The sequence below is a fragment of the Saccopteryx leptura genome, chromosome 1, assembly GCF_036850995.1.
Source record: "Saccopteryx leptura isolate mSacLep1 chromosome 1, mSacLep1_pri_phased_curated, whole genome shotgun sequence".
In the NCBI taxonomy this organism is placed as follows: Eukaryota; Metazoa; Chordata; class Mammalia; order Chiroptera; family Emballonuridae; genus Saccopteryx; species Saccopteryx leptura.
This window is the reverse complement of record NC_089503.1, coordinates 28,175,036-28,191,469: the sequence shown is the minus strand read 5'-3', so window position 1 is coordinate 28,191,469 and position 16,434 is coordinate 28,175,036. Positions and strand designations below refer to the sequence as shown.

Genomic DNA, 16,434 nt, shown 5'->3' with positions numbered 1-16,434 from the left:
CGCCACTACATCAGCAGTTCTGAACCAGGGCAGTGGCCGCAGGGGCCTTTGCAATATCCGGAGTCATTTTGATTTTCATGACCCGGGGGAGAGGGATTTGGTACAGGGTGCTACTGGTATCTAGTGGGTAGAGGCCAGGGATGCTGCTCCCCAGCTTAAAAGGCACAGAACAGCCCTTTCACCAAAGAAGGATCTGGTCTGAAATGTCAGTAGTGCTGAAGCATAGAAATCCTGGCCTTGATGAACTCTGGGGCCTTTCAATGTGAGCTTGTCTGAGACTAACTCAGGAGTAGGCCAGGGAGTTACCATGTGCTCCCAGGTAGAGCTGAAGCCTGGGAAAGCAGTGCTTGAGGCCTTTTTCTTGCATTTATGGGATAAGTTTCAGTTTCATAGCCAAACACATGTTTTTCTACATGTAAGAGTGTTTATGTTATATCTCTTTAGGCAAGTTTTCCTTTCCTCTCTTTTGTTTATTTTTCCTTCTTGTGACAGAAGGGAAATCCATTTGTGTCTGATTCCCTGTGTGCCTGGTGAGCACATGCAGGGTGGGTTTGGAGTTCCGCACTGAAGGGTGCGTCTGGGAGGATGTGGGAAGGCCAGATGGCTGGGAACAGTGGCGCCGGAGCCCAGGAGGAAGGTGTGCAGTCAGTCTCCCGAGAGCCCTCGGGTTTCTGTGCTGGGTAACACGTGTTCAGGTGCCCTGCACAGGAGGCTCGCCGTCTCCTCACATTGCTCTCCAACTGGGCTTTGGCTTTCTCTGGTTTCTGAGACTTGGGGCCATATGATTTTCCTAAAGAAAAGCCATACCTTTGTTGTCGGCATTGGCCCCTTCCCCCCAACACCTCATTGTGGCGGCTTTGTTCCTCAGATTCATTCTTTCTCTGGCCTCCTGCAAGAAGTGTCTCGTCATTGATGACCAGCTCAACATCCTGCCCATCTCCTCCCACGCCGCCAGCATTGAGGCCCTGCCTCCCCAGACCCTGGTGAGTCAGCCAGGGGCCTGAGGATCCGGGGGAAGCTGCGTTCTGTGTTGACTCTGCCGTGGCAGTGGCCAACCTCTCCTCTCTGGTAGGATGAGAGTCTCAGTCCTTCTGATCTGGAGCTGAAGGAGCTGAAGGAGAGCCTGCAGGACACGCAGCCCGTGGGTGTGTTGGTGGACTGCTGCAGGACCCTGGACCAGGTGAGTGTGCCAAGTGGGAGCTCCCTGGCCCAGTGGAAATAGCACATGGGTAAACTGCAGCATGCAGAAAGCAACAGAAGCCAAGTCAGGACAAGCCACGTCTCGATCCTCCCTGGGGAAGAGGGCTTTTCTCTTGCTCCAACTCATGCGGTGACAGTGGGGCTGTTCTGTCTTGTCTGAGTTCACAACAGAAGTCCAGGGATTACCTCCTCCCCTACCTCCACCCCATTAACAGCTTAGGGAGCGAGGATTTGGGGGCGCTGGATACAATTTAAAGAGGAACTCCCTCAGCGCTTTAACCAAGAGAGGGAGCTATGCCTGTGTTCTTTCACTTGGGTTGTTTTGATGATATAAAGGTTTTTGCTTTTCCTTGTGTGGAAGCGAGAGGAGAGCTGGAGGATGCTAGTACCTACCCCGTTCCGGTGTGGAGCCTGATGAGGGCCCGTGGGGCATGTGTACCTGGGCTCTAGGGGCAGACAGTGGCTGAGTGGGAGCTTCCAGTGTGGAGCCTGATGAGGCCCTGTGGGGCATGTGTACCTGGGCTCTAGGGGCAGACAGTGGCTGAGTGGGAGCTTCCAGTGTGGAGCCTGATGAGGCCCTGTGGGGCATGTGTTCCTGAGCTTTAGGGGCAGACAGTGGCTGAGTGGGAGCTTCCAGTGTGGAGCCTGATGAGGGCCCGTGGGGCATGTGTTCCTGAGCTTTAGGGGCAGACAGTGGCTGGGTGGGAGCTTCCAGTGTGGAGCCTGATGAGGGCCTGTGGGGCATGTGTACCTGGGCTTCAGGGGCAGACAGTGGCTGAGTGGGAGCTTCCAGTGTGGAGCCTGATGAGGGCCCGTGGGGCATGTGTTCCTGAGCTTTAGGGGCAGACAGTGGCTGGGTGGGAGCTGCCGGGATGCATTGCTCTGCTCACTGAGGTGGCCGGGGATAGTAAACTCAGCTTCTCTGGTGGTTCCTGTGCTGTGCTGGGAGCAGACTGGGCATGGCCCAGGGGCCTTCAAGCTGTCAGATGTGTTTAGGGCTCTGGGCTAGCCTGAGACAGACACGCAGCACAGGCCTTTTGGTACTGGGCTGTGTTGTCATGATGGAAAACAGCTGCAGTGACTCCGCCTCTTCAGGGTTGAGTCCAAACAGGCTGGTTTTTCTTTTCATTCTTGAAATGGAATCACTAGCTCATAGCTATCTGTGCAGACCAGGCTGCAGACTCTGAACTATTTCCTAGTACTCCCTTTGTCGCCCGAGAGAGGGAATGAGACAGAGCATAGAGGAAAGGGCATAAGAGGGAGAAGTACAATAATAGTAGTAGTATTATAGGAAAACATCTGGCTTACAGCCTAAAAGAAAAAACTAGGAAGTACAAAAGAGCATGCATTAAAAATAGAGTGGTACACTAACAATGAAATTTCTGAAAAAGAAATAAAACCAATAAAAAATTCAGGAATTTTAACTAAGGAGGTGAAAGACCTCTATGCTAGAAACTATAAGACATTGATAAAAGAAATTGAAGAAGACACAAATAAGTGTAAAGGTAACCCATGTTCATGGATTGGAAGATTTAACACGGGTAGGCAAAAATAGGTTTATAGTTGTATATGGAAGTATATTCTTATCATTTATTAATTGTATTATTTATTTGTATTACAACTGTAAACCTACTTTTGCCCACCCCTGTGTTGTGACAGTGTCAATACTACTGAAAATCATCTACAAATTCAATGCAATCCCTATCAAGATTCTAACGGCATTTTTTATAGAAGATTCCTAAAATTCATGTGGAACTACAGAAGATGCTAAATAGCTAAAAAAAAAAAAAAAACCCTGAGAAAGAAGAACAAAAGAAGAGGTATTGCACTTCATAATTTCAATTATGCTGTAATGCTGTCGTTGTTGAAACAGTATGGTACTGTCATAAAAAACAGACACAAACCAATGGAACATGATCATCCCCAAAATAAACACAAGTATATACGATCAACTGATATTTGACAGGGAGCCAAGAATACTTAATAGAGGAAAGACAGTCTTTATAATAAATGGTGCTGGAATAATATTGACATGTAAAAGAATGAAACTGAATCCACGTCTTTTTTTGTTTTAATTTTCCATTAACTTGAGGGGAGGGAAGAAGGGGGAGAGAGAGAGAGAGAGAAGCATCCACTCGTTTCACTTAGTTCTATTTAGTTGTGTCCTCATTGATAGCTTCTCATACACACCCTGATGAGGGGTTGGACCCATGACCTCTGGCACACTGGGTCAACACTTTATCTACTGAGCCACCCTGCCAAGGCTGGACTCATGTCTTAACCACTCAGAAAAATTAACTCAAAATGAATTAAATACTTAAATGTAAGACATGAAATTCCTAGAAAAACACATAGGAACAAAACTCCTTGACATGGGTCTCAGTAATGATTTTTTGGATATGACGCCTAAAGCACAGGCAACAAAATAGAAAGTGAGGAGGACTACATCACACTGAAGGGCTCTGCATCAGATGAAACCGTCCACATAGTGAAAGGACGACCTGCAGAATGCGGGATAATATTTGTACCCCATGTATCTGATAAAGGGTTAGTATCCAAAATACATAAAGAACTCATACAACTCAATAGCAAAGAAACAACCCAGTTTTAAAATGGGCAAAGAACCTAAATAGACATTTCTCCATAGAAAATATACAAAAGACCGACAGATGTATGAAAAGATGCTCAATATTACTAATCATGAAAAAGGCAAATTTAAAACCACAACGAGGTATCATTTCATGCCTGTTAGAATGGCTATCATCAAAAAGACGGGAGATGAGCAATGCTAACATGGATGTGGAGAAAAGGGAACTCGTGTGCGTTGGTGGGAATGTAAACTAGTGCAGCCATTCTGGAAAACAGTATGGAGGATCCGGAAAAAAATTGAAAATAGAACTACTGTATGATCCAGCCATTTCTACTTCTGGGAATATATCCAAAGGTAATAAAAACACTAATTTGAAAAGATATCTGCACCCTCATGTTCACTGCAGCATTATTTACAATAGTCAAGACATGGAAACACCTAAGTGTCTATTGATGGATGAATAAATTAATTGTCATTTATATATGCAGTGGAGTATTATTCAGCCATAACAGAATGAATCCTACCATTTGTGACAACATGGATGGAACTTGAAGGCATTATGCTAAGTGAACTAAGTCGGACAGAAATAACAAATACCGTATGATACTAGTATGTGAAATCTTTAAAAAAAACAAAAAACTCAGAAAAAGAGATCAAACTTGCGGTTATCAGAGGCAGGGGTCGGGGTAATTGGAGGAAGGTGGTCAAAGGTACAAACTTCAGTTATAAGGTAAGTATTAGGGATGTAACATACAGCGTGATGATATGTGGGAAAGTTAAGAGAATAAATGCTAAGAGTTCTCATTACAAAGACAAAAATTATTGTCTTTTTTTTATTGTAGCTATATGAGAAGATGGATATTAGCTGGATATATTGTGCTCATTATGTCATAGTAACCCTTGAACAATGCACATTTAAACTGTCTGGATTCACTTATATATGGACTTTTTTTACTTGACCCATGCAGTTCAGGGGTCCCCTGGTAATTGGGAGTCTGTGTATGCAGAGGGCCAATTTAAGTTATATGTGGGTTTTTGACTGTGCAGGTGGTGGGTCCCCTAACCACACATTGTTCAAGGTTAACTCTGTGTAAACCACACCATCATGTTGTATGCCTTGAACATGTACAGTGATATATGTCGGCTATTTCTTAATAAAACTGGAAAGAAAATAGAAAGTAGTGTTTCCAGTTGGCAGTTCAACTCTGCAGAGGTAACTGCTATTAACAATTGTGTATTACTTGGATCTTTTTCTGTGCATATAAACAGATATTTTATAATGTGCGAAGAAGTTACAGGGTACAGAGTGTGATTCCCACTTTTTTGCTGTTACAAAGTGCTATTAGGATATTCTTACAGATAAATCTCTAGTATAAATTTTCAGGAGACTTTCTGGATCATAGTAAATGTGCATTAGAATGGGTGTTGTACCAGTTTACGGAACTGCCAACAGTGGTTGAAGATGCCTTTTTCCCTGCAGCCTTGTCAACACTGGGTACTATTAAACTTGTTGGTCTTCACACCCATGGGAACATAGGATCATTCTTTTAATTTGTATTATTTAAGTTAGGAGAGGAGCAGGCACTTTTTCATATAATTACTGATCATTTATTTTTGTTTTTTTGTTTGGTAAACCAGATTACTTTTTCTATTAGTTTTTCTTTCTAGAGAATTGTCTTAGAATGCATTTGTAGTGCCAATTTTGTACCCTCTTATTACTATGTTAGTGATGAATTTTTCTGTTATATTTTATCAGTGTTTATAACTTCCTATTCTAAAGTAAAAAACAAAAGGGTAAAATGCCCTGGTCAGCAAAGGCCAAGTTAGGATGACTAGGACCTGGGTCCCCCTGAGTGTTTCAGTCTGGACAGACTTTGGCTTCCTGGGGCCCCTCTCCTTCCTTCTCTTCCATCCACCTGGGCCGGTATCTCTTCAGTGTGTTTGTGTCACTTCCCGGGCACGTAAGCTAACTTCTTTAGGACCTGACAGGTGAAGCAGCACCATTTGGCCTTCTTCCCAGGCTCAATGGCCTATTCCCAGGGCAGATGCCAGTTGGACAGCAGCTTGGCCCCTGTGTTGTGTGGTAGTCCCTCCTCTCAGTGCACCTGGCACCTTACCCTGCTAGATGCCAGGCACTCCTCCAGGCCCTGGGAGCAGTAAACAAGAGGGGCACACCTGCTTCATGGAGTCTGCGTTCTGGTGGGATGAGACAGGCAGTGAATCAGGGAAACAAGCAAATCCCATAGTTAGTAGAAGGTGCTGTGTACTTTGGAGAAACGTAACGAGCAGGAAGGAGGGATAGGCAGAGCCAGGAGGAGGAGGGTGGGAGGCTGCCGGTGCTGGATGCAATGGTCAGGGAAGGCCTCGTGTAGAAGGTGGTATTTGACAGACTGGAAGGAGCTGAGAAAATGAGTCGTGGGGCGCTCTGGGGGGAGAGTGCTTCCGGCAGAGGGATCTCCAGGCACATAGGCCTGGGGTAAGAGTCTGCCTGGTGTGCTTGGGGACTCGCAAGGCGGCTGGCTGGGCTGGAGCAGAGCGAGTGGATGGGAGTTGGCATTGATGGAGATCGGGCAGCAAACATCCATGCAGGCCGCTGGAAGGGCTCTGGCACTTAGCTCCCGAGAGGTGGGGGCCAGTGGTAGGTCCTAGGCTTGGGTCTCTTCTCAGCACAGCCGCCAGAGCAGAGGGCTTCCTGGGCTCGGTCTTAAAAGGATCCCTCTGGTTGCTGTGTTGCATCTAGACTGCAGGGGAACAAAGGTGGGGGCAGAGGGGCTAGTTTGGAGGCTACTGTAATGAGGTGAGACAAGATGGCAGCTTCTACCAGAGCAGTAGGGGAGGATAATGGTGAGGAATTGTAGGACTTTATGTATTTTTTCCCATTGATTTGAGGGGAGTGGAGGGAGTGAGAGGGGGAGAGAGAGAGAGAGAGGGAAGCATTAATTCGTTGTTTCACTTAGTTCCATTTAGTTTTGTACTCATTGATGACTTCTTGTATGTGCCCTGACCGGGGGTCAACCCTGCGATCTTGGGCGCACTGGGTCAATGCTTTGTCCACTGATTACCCAACCAGGGCCTTGTGTATGTTTTGAAGATAGTATTGATGGGATTCACTGATAAATCAGGTATGGGGAAAAAATGGAGAAGGTTTTTAGCCTAAACAATTGGACAGTTAACTGAGATGGGGAAGATTCTAGATGGAGGAGGTTTGAGGCGCACATTGAGTGTTCAGTTTTAAGTCCAATGTGTCTGTTAGATGTGCAAGAGGACATATACGGGGCAGTTGCACCGGAGATGTGAATTTGGAGTAGTCAGTATCTTAAGTGATATTTAAAGCCTCCAGGCTCAGGTGGTGATTACAGGCTGGAAGTCCAAGTGCTGAGCTTTGCTCTCTAGGCTGTAAGAACTGTCCCCCTTTATTTGGCCTTGGCATCAAGCTGACTCCTCCACAGTGATGGTGGTAGAGGGCTGAAACTTGGCCATTCTCAGAGCTCACCTACCATGTGTCTCTTTCCACAGGCGAAAGCTGTCCTGAAGTTCATTGAGGGCATCTCTGAAAAGACCCTGAGGAGTACCGTGGCGCTCACTGCTGCCCGAGGCAGGGGGAAGTCTGCAGCCCTGGGACTGGCTATTGCTGGGGCAGTGGCTTTTGGGTAAGAGGCTCTGATTCCCTGTCCTTAGGAACTCTGGGCTCTGAGGGAGCCGCGTGTGGGATTCGGACTTGGGACTGGGCAGCCGTTCTGGGTCTGAGCAGGCTCCTGGGTGGTTTCCAGTAATGCGTTTTCCCGACTCTCCGGAGGTGCAAATACACATGTGCAGTCAAACACAGACACGCACAACAGGGCCTTTGTGATCACTAAAGTGGAACAAACTCAAAAGCAAAGAAATGCTGGTAAGTTTTAAAATTCTTGGGATATGAGAATATGCATGAGCAGCTTTGCTGACTGGTCAGTAGAAGATCTCGTTTGCTTCTGAGGAGCTGCCTCGAGGGTGATGTACTTTCTGTCTTTCGCCCTGGGTGGCAGACTTATGCATCTGCCAGTGGAATACATGCTTCTGACTTCACAGGCATAAACAGTGGACCTGGAATGGGCCTAGGAGGCCATGTTCCCCTGTATGCTTGTCGTCCTTGGTGCTCCTAGTCACTGTGAGCGTTTTATAGATGGACAGACCTAGGACTGAGGAGTGTAGTGACTTGGCTAAGGTTCCTGAGCAAGTCAGTGCCAGTAGTGCTGCGTCTAACTTAGCTCCTGGCTCCTCGTCCTTCGTTCCTCTGCTGCTGCAGCGGTCCCACTCGGCCCTTAGGCCTTGGCGTCCTGCACACCCACAAGAGCCCTGGGTTTGCTGTGGCCTTGGCCTGAGTACCAGTGTGGCTCTCTGGCTTCACAGTTCAAAAGCTTCTCAGCACAGCTGGTGATCAGTGTGGAACCACCCCTCTCGTCCCAGGGCACAGGATTGGGGAGCAGCATGCTGGTCCTGACCCTGAGGGACTTGTCCCTACCACACCTCTTAGCGTGCATTTTACACATCGGTAGCTAATCGTCAGGACACGCTACCTCCCGCTGTTAGTGTTTTCCTCAGTGTGGGAGGAGAGATATCCTCAGGTCTGCAGTTGCTTTACTTTTCCTTCCCAAAAGTTGTCCTGATATTTTTCCTGCCATTGTCTCTGGCTATCACCTGTGTGACTGGGGCAAACAAAAATGGTCTCTTTTTACTTGTTACCTACACAATAATTAAATTTCCTAATTACTTAAAAAAAAAAACCAACCTCCTTCTTTTTGTTCAATAGGTACTCCAATATCTTTGTTACCTCCCCAAGCCCTGATAACCTCCACACTCTGTTTGAATTTGTATTTAAAGGATTTGATGCTCTACAGTATCAGGTAGGAAATTGGGATAATTTATTTTGATTCTGTGCTCAGTTTAAATCCAGGGGAAGTCTTTAGAATGTATGCTCGCTCTCTTACTAGTTTCTAAAGCTCATTTCTAGTGTTTGCCATTGGTTTGACTCTTTTTCCTCCTCAGGAGCATCTGGATTATGAGATTATTCAGTCATTAAATCCTGAATTTAACAAAGCGGTGATCAGAGTGAATGTATTCCGAGAACATAGGCAGACCATTCAGGTGAGGCTTGTCCTAAAACCCTGCTGTGTGGGGCCAGAGTCCTGCTGTCATTAAATGGCTCTAAAGTTTCTTCTTTAATAGTCTTTTTATGTCCTGTGACATTACATGTCTTTTAGACAGTTGTTGTTTTAGGATAAACTTGTTTCAGATTTTCAGCCTCTTCTGAAGAGAAACATTCTAGCAAACTAACAAATGGATGTAACCAGATTGGAAAATTGTAGTAACTGAGTAAATGGGATTGAGAGTATGTTAATCTGCTAGAAGAAATATAATCATTGTTCTGACATCAGTTCAAATTTTGCTTAGTTACGGCAGGTTTTGAAATGGTACATCAGTAACTATAACAATAACCTCACCATTTAAAAGAGAAAAAAAAAAGAACTTTGCAGAAATGGACTCTGGGTCTTTGTGGTTTAGTGAGTGGCCTAGTTTTCTTTTTAAATAGCGTTTCCCTGAATGCCCTATAAATCTCCAGTGCTCTGTAAGCCTGAACGGCCTGCACTTGTCCAAAGGCGGCAATTTTGTTAAATCAGAGAGAAGCATTAGTGTGACGGGCTTGCAGAAGGGATGGAGACCCACGCTCCTTAGTGGAGGGCATTCACTGGTATTTTTGGAGTTGGTGTGGGGTGGGAAGTGGGCCAGGTAAACTTGGAGTTTATGCCCTTGACCTTCATGCCTGTCAAGAAGCCATGCCTGTGAAGGAGGTATACTTTTTTATCAAAGGGTTCAGATTATGAATGATGTTCGGTGTTTATACCTTTTACCTAAGGATCTTAATTTTTTTTTTATTAGGTCTCTTGAATCTCTCATTGCTTACATTTTTTCCTATTTTGCCTGATTCCCTTGGCTGAGAGGAGGAAAGACTGATGTTGGGGTCGGGGGCAGGCCAGGCAATGAGAATGCAAAGACCCATTAAAACTGAAGAAAAATACACAAACCAAAGAAGGAAAACCTTTCCCTGAAATGCCCTCACTCGGCCTTTGCAGCTCCGTGGATTTTTGATCAAAGACCCTCTTGCATTACCAGAGCCCTTTGTCTCCAGACTGGAGTTTAAACACAGAAGCAGTGACCTGACTTTATGAGGCTCCATTTATGTCCCTTTGAGGCCTCCTCTGTGTTGGAAATTGGGAAAGAAAGAGAGAGAAATACTAGATTAAAGTCTGCCATGCCTCCTCGGGACTGCTTTCTGCTTTTACGAGGCGCTTGTTTCATGTTTCCCTATAAGAATCTGGGACATGGGGCCCTGTTGAGGGTATGTATCCTGCTATTAGAATTGAGGGGGGTCACTGCTTCCCTGACCCATCAACGTCTAGCAAAGCAGTTACAAAATCTTGCGTACAACAGAATACTTCAAACATACAGGAAAACACAGAGACCAATATAACTCAAGATGCCCAGCACTCGGGCTTAAGGAATGTTGACACTTTGCTGTGTTTGTTTCATATTTTAAAAGTCATTTTATATTTTTGTTTTAAAGATCTCAAACATCACAGACACAGTTGAAGTCCCTTTTGTGCCCCTCCCCCTCCCATTCCCTTCTGTCACTCCCCTTAGGGACTCTATTCTGAGATTGGTGTGTTTCCTTTCAACTTGTGTGTGTTTATATTTTACTACATAATTATGTACCCATAAATGGTAACATACTATACTTGACCTTTTTCAGCTTGCCTTTTTTTACTTAAACTTTGTTTTTAAAATTTGTCCAGATTGAAGCCCATGGATCTGGTTGATGTTAAGCACTATATGTATAGACTACAGTTTATTTATATGTTTCTAGAAATGGAATTGTTGGGTTTTAAGGGATCTGTAGCTATCCAGCCTTCTTGGATATTGCCAAGTTCTTCTTTAAGATTTACCTTCACGCCAGCATTTTATTTATTTATTTATTTATTTTTGAGTTTTTGCTTACCCACACCCTCACAAACACAGGGTGTTTTACCGCTATTTAAATTTTACCTGTGTGTGTGTGGTATGGGATCACCTGTTGTCGTTAGCATTTAACTGATTACTAGTATGGTTGAGTAACTTTGTTAATTAGTTACACAGATTTCTCCCCTCTAAAATACCTCTGCATGCTTTTGCAAACTAAAAATACCAGGAAGCCCTGAAGAGACAGAAGGGTTTGTTTGTATGCATAAGGATGTCAAGCTAATGGCAAATTGGTGGCTTTAGGTGGCCACACTAATAATATAAATGAGCGAATATGGGTATATTCAGGAGGGAATAAGTCTCAGAAGTACCCCACTAGTGCAGGAGAATTGGCCTTTATAACAATGATATCAAAGCCTGGTGCATAGTACCCAGCACATAGTAGATGCTTGAGAAATCTGACATCCTCCAGGTAGGCATTGCTGGGGCCAAGCTGTGTCTTTGGCTCGCTGGCCAGATTGGGGCTGGCAGGAAGCAAGAGAAGACAGAAGAGAGACTGGGGGAGGCATCACCCTCTAGGGCCCAGACAAGGAATTTTATGGTTTTATCTGATTCTTCTCTCAAGCAGCCATCAGAGAGGCATCTCCTCCATTTTAAAGGGAGGACTCTGAGGCTCTCTGTGATTAAGTGACATGTCTAGCATCACGCAATTGGTGGCTGCACTGTTTGGACCCAGGTGTCTGATTCTAAGCCCGTTACATTTTTGCCCTGCCAAGGAAGAGTGGAAAGGAGCAACAAAAGGAAGAAATGGGAAGGGGGACAGAGGACAGAGAGAAGCAGCACTGGTGATGCCTCACCAGTGATCACCGCTGTGACATTAGGTGGCCAAGCTAATAATACCAACATTTCTTTTCCATAGTATATACATCCCGCAGATGCTGTGAAACTGGGCCAGGCTGAACTTGTTGTGATTGATGAAGCCGCCGCCATCCCCCTCCCCCTGGTGAAAAGCCTCCTGGGCCCCTACCTTGTTTTCATGGCGTCCACCATCAACGGGTAAGGCACCTTGGGGTGTAGTCATTGCTCTCATTGTGGGTTCTTGCAGATTTGGTGGCATGTTACAAATATATCATGGGTAGGTAGCTCTGATTCCTGACGTCTAAATCTTTGGGGCTGCTTCAGCCTCCCTGGGGCTCTTGCAAATGTAATAATCAACTGTAGCTCACCTCTGGTCTAACATTAAACGGACTGCCCAAGACTGAAGGATTTTATAACTCAGGTGATGAGTGTCTCTTGTCTGTAAGGTCTGATCAAGTTTTTAGAAGTACATGGACAGCTCAGTTGGTTACCTCGGTTCCTTAGAGCATCAGTTGTGTGTATGTGTGGAATGGGATCACGTGTTGTCTTTAGCATTGCTCAATTGGTTAGAGCATTGTCCTGATAGCTCAGTTGGTTAGAGCATCGTCCTGATATGCCAAGGTTGCAGGTTTGACCCCCAGTCAGGACATATGCAAGAGCCAACCAATGAATACATAAATAAAGTAGAACAATAAATCTATGTTAAAAAAAAATACATGGACGGCAATATCAATGTCTTATGTCTTTGAATTATGTGAAGATATAGTATTAAAGTAACTATAATTAGCATAAGAAAGTGGGCTTAATAATGGCCCAGGAGCTTTTTAAAAAATTTTGAAATAGTTCATGTTTGGTATAGAAAATTTAGAAAAATCAAATAAGCAAAAAGAAAAATCACTGGTAATCCAGTCATCTAGAGAGATCACTTCTGTTAGAATTTTGGTGTACATTTACTGTGCATCTATTTTACTTTTTCATTTTGAACAAAAACATAAACATAGTTTATATATTGCTTTAATTTTCTTTTTTCTATAACACTATACTGTAAAATATTTCCAGGTCAATAAATAGTTATCTTTATTATATTGGAAAGATTTTGATATGGAAGTCACATCTTGAAAAGATAATTCTATTACAGATTTATTTTTGTGACTTTTATTTACAATGAAAATATTTAAGTAAAGTGGATTTTACTTTTTTCTTGTTAACAGCTTTGTTGAGATATAATTTACATACCCCACAATTTACTCACTTAAACTGTGTAATTCTACTGTTTTTAGTATACCGGTATACACTGAGTTGTGCCATCATCACCAGTCAGTATTAGAACATTTTCATCAGCCCAGAAAGAAACTTTGTTCCCTATGGCTATCACCCTCCAATCCTCCCCCTCCACCAACCCTAGGGAATACTGAATCTACTTTCTGGATATATTTGCCTATTCTGGACATTGCTTATAAATGGAATCATACAATGTGTGATCTTTGTGACTGACTTCTTTCACTTAGCATAGTGTCTAAGGTTCATCCATGTAGTTTCTATCAGCACTCCCTTCCTTTTTATGGCCACGTCATATTCCATTGTGTGTTTGGAAACATTTTGTTTTTTCATTCATCTGTTGACCGACATTTGGGTTGTTTCTGTCTTTGGGCTATTAGGAATAATGCTGCTGTGAACATTCGTGGACAGGTTTTTGTGTGGACATGTTTTCAAGTCTTGGGTGTATATATCTAGGGGTAGAATTACTGAGTAAAATGGTAGCATTCTGTTGAACCATTTCAAGAACTGCCAGACTGTTTTCCAAAGCGGCTGCACAATTTTACATTCTCACTGGCAGTTTACAAAGGTTCCAGTTTTTCCGTATCCTTGCCAGCATTTGTCACAGCGGTTGTCTTTGAGTATAGCCATCCCAATGAGTGCACAGTGGTGTCGCGTGTGGTCTTCATTCACATTTTGCTGATGGTGTGGGGCCTCTTGTGCATTTATTGGCCGTTTGTATGCCTTCTTCCAAAAATGAGCTATTCATATTCTCTGCTCATTTTCTAATTGGGCTGTCTTTGCTAATTGAGTCGTAAGGGTTCCTTATACATTCTAGATACAAGTCCCTTATCAGATACAATTTACAAAACTTTTATCTCATCTGTTTTTTTTCCCCTCACTTTCTTGATAATGTCCTTGAAGCACAAAAGTTTTTAATTTGGTTGCTTGTGTTTATTCTTGTTTTTAGTTTAAAATAAGTAAATGGAATTTTTTTAAGAAAACTTTGCTGTTTGGCTTAGAGGGGGGAATAAAATACTTCAAAATTCCAATTTTTTGATTATTTTGTAAAAGTAGTATTCGAGTTAGAAAAAGTATTTATACAGTCTTTAAATATTATAATAACAAGTACTACAAAATGAAGTAATAATAAAGAAGAAAGCCCACCGAGCAGTCTGCACCCTGTAGTCACATCTTCTTGTAACAGAAGACCAGGAAGAAATATAATTGAAAAGTACTGGTTCGGTGATCAGTTTATAGATAATTTTTTCCCCCCCAAAACTTTTGCAAGTTGTTTTATTTTACCTTTTAAATGAAAGTAGTAATTAAAAGAATTACTTGGGTGGTGGATCTGTTTAATCTTGATTTTTCCCATCTGGAAACGTTCTCTGTTGATTTCTTCAAACATGTTACTTCTAACAGCATTTCTCATTAATTGACCATTGAACTGTGTTTCAGTTTCATTATACTAAAGACTTTACTTGTAATGTTTTCAGTCCTTTATTTAATTCATAGCACAGTCCTTTGCGGTGTATAGAGTAATCCCCTGGAGAGGGTGAGGCTGAAAGAGGTGGGGTTCCTTCCCAGAGGTACTAAGTCATTGTGCCAGGACTGCCCCTGGCTGGCTCCACGCGGGCCCCCTGCTGCCCCGCCTCCTCTGGGCATGCCCCGTTCTGCAGAATGTTCTGAGGTGAGCAGGGCCGCCCCTGGGGAGCAAGTCTGGTGTTTCAGCAGGATGAGGAAGTTCTCTTTTCCCTCTTGGAAAATGGATTTGAGACCTTGTGTCTGATTGCTTTTGCTTTTGCTTATAGCTACGAGGGCACTGGGCGGTCACTGTCCCTCAAGCTAATTCAGCAGCTCCGTCAACAGAGTGCCCAGAGCCAGATCAGCACCACCGCTGAGAACAAGACCACGACCACAGCCAGACTGGCCTCAGGTACTGTCGTGGAGCTCAGAATGGGCCCCGCAGCACACAGCAAGTCTCTGTAGACTCTCTCACTGGGCCCTTCCCCTCGTGACATATGGGTGGTACCGAACCTTCTTACAGTCAGGCAGGAGGGTTCAGTCCCATGGGCTGAAGTTGCTTTTCTCCAGAGTAGCTAGCACGTGGCTGGATGGCAGGTTGGCTGGGCCTTTTGGGGGCTGGACCCCCGTTGGTCCCCATGTCGGGGCATGGGTGCATGAGCTCACAGAGCCCGTTAGGACGTGTCAGGGCAAGCCGACCGTCCTCAGGAACAGTTGAACCTCTCGAGCCATACTGACACAGGGTATGCTGTGACGAAGAGAAAGTAGAACCTTTGCCTTGCGCATTTAGACAAAACGTATTTGATCCTTATTTCTCATCGTGTGTGCTTTGTGGGGACCAGCGCGGACGCTGCACGAGGTCTCCCTGCAGGAGTCGATCCGATACGCCCCTGGGGACGCGGTAGAGAAGTGGCTGAACGACTTGCTGTGCCTGGACTGCCTCAGCATTACCCGGATAGTGTCAGGCTGCCCCCTGCCCGGAGCCTGCGAGCTGTATCCTCCCGGGGGGTGACGGGAGACGTGCACGGAGGGTCTGGCCCTGTTTCCTGGGCTGCTGCTCTAGGGAGAGGGAAGGGCCGAACCCTCTCTGTTTCTCTTCCTTCCTGCCCTAATGTGTTTCTGCTGGGACACGGGGTTCCTCTTCCCACGCTGAGGGAAGGCCACACAGCCAGGGGACCCTCGGAAGTAGCATGTTCTGTTTGGGCTTTCTTTGGTTTGTTTTGGTTGCTTAACCAGACCCAGCTACTATGTTAACAGAGACACCCTCTTCTGCTACCACAAGGCCTCTGAAGTATTTCTCCAGCGGCTTATGGCCCTCTACGTGGCTTCTCACTACAAGGTAACTGCCCGAGCCCTTGAGTGAACTTCAGCTGTGACAGTCCCCTTTCACTTAGCTTCTCACATCTTCTGTTACCAGTGGCTCAGGTGACCATTCCCTGGGACTTCAATGTCCTGATGTTGGCAAGGGCCAGTGGTCTTGCTGGAGCTTGCGTTCCCCACTGTTGCTGTGGTGGTCTGGGGCTTCCAGCTCGCCTGCAGTGTGCAGTGCCTGTGGGGAGCCCCATGCCCACTCACTGGAGAGGTGGAGAGCTGCCCTCTCTAAACAGGGCACTCTGTTCCTTGCCTGTCTGCAAAGCTGGTAGGCTTCCATGATACAACAGTTGTAACCTGCAGGTGCTATTTGACCTGAGACCAGCTTTGTACTTCTGGACTATTTTTAAGGAGTAGCGAGTGAGAATTTAGAATATTTGTCTTGAAAACTAGGGCATGTTGTAAAAGACATTTATGGAGTGTCTAGGTAGCATTTTTATGAACACTCTTTCATGGAAGACTGGAGTTGGTGTCAGGAGTGGTGACAGGCTTTCTCGTCAGGACAGAGTTCATTCACTTCTGGCTGTGACGTGGGCAGCGCTAACTAAGCAGGTCTCCGCCCCCACCTGCAGCCCCGGCACCGGTGGCAGGATGACAGCAAGCATTTGAGGCTCAGTCCGTATAAGCCTTTTTGGAGAGTCTTG

The 16,434-nt window shown here is 45.0% G+C and overlaps 1 protein-coding gene across 1 annotated transcript in view; it reads left to right on the top strand.

Annotated features, from left to right (window-relative positions):
* NAT10 (N-acetyltransferase 10) overlaps positions 1–16,434 on the top strand; it is a 39,262-nt gene that overhangs the window by 9,314 nt on the left and 13,514 nt on the right. Inside the window, exons 7-15 of the mRNA XM_066363462.1 lie at positions 869–983; positions 1,073–1,180; positions 7,307–7,440; positions 8,577–8,670; positions 8,813–8,911; positions 11,700–11,836; positions 14,707–14,831; positions 15,262–15,412; positions 15,662–15,758. Coding sequence (XP_066219559.1) covers positions 869–983; positions 1,073–1,180; positions 7,307–7,440; positions 8,577–8,670; positions 8,813–8,911; positions 11,700–11,836; positions 14,707–14,831; positions 15,262–15,412; positions 15,662–15,758 — 1,060 coding nt within the window. The remainder of the gene's footprint in view (positions 1–868; positions 984–1,072; positions 1,181–7,306; positions 7,441–8,576; positions 8,671–8,812; positions 8,912–11,699; positions 11,837–14,706; positions 14,832–15,261; positions 15,413–15,661; positions 15,759–16,434) is intronic.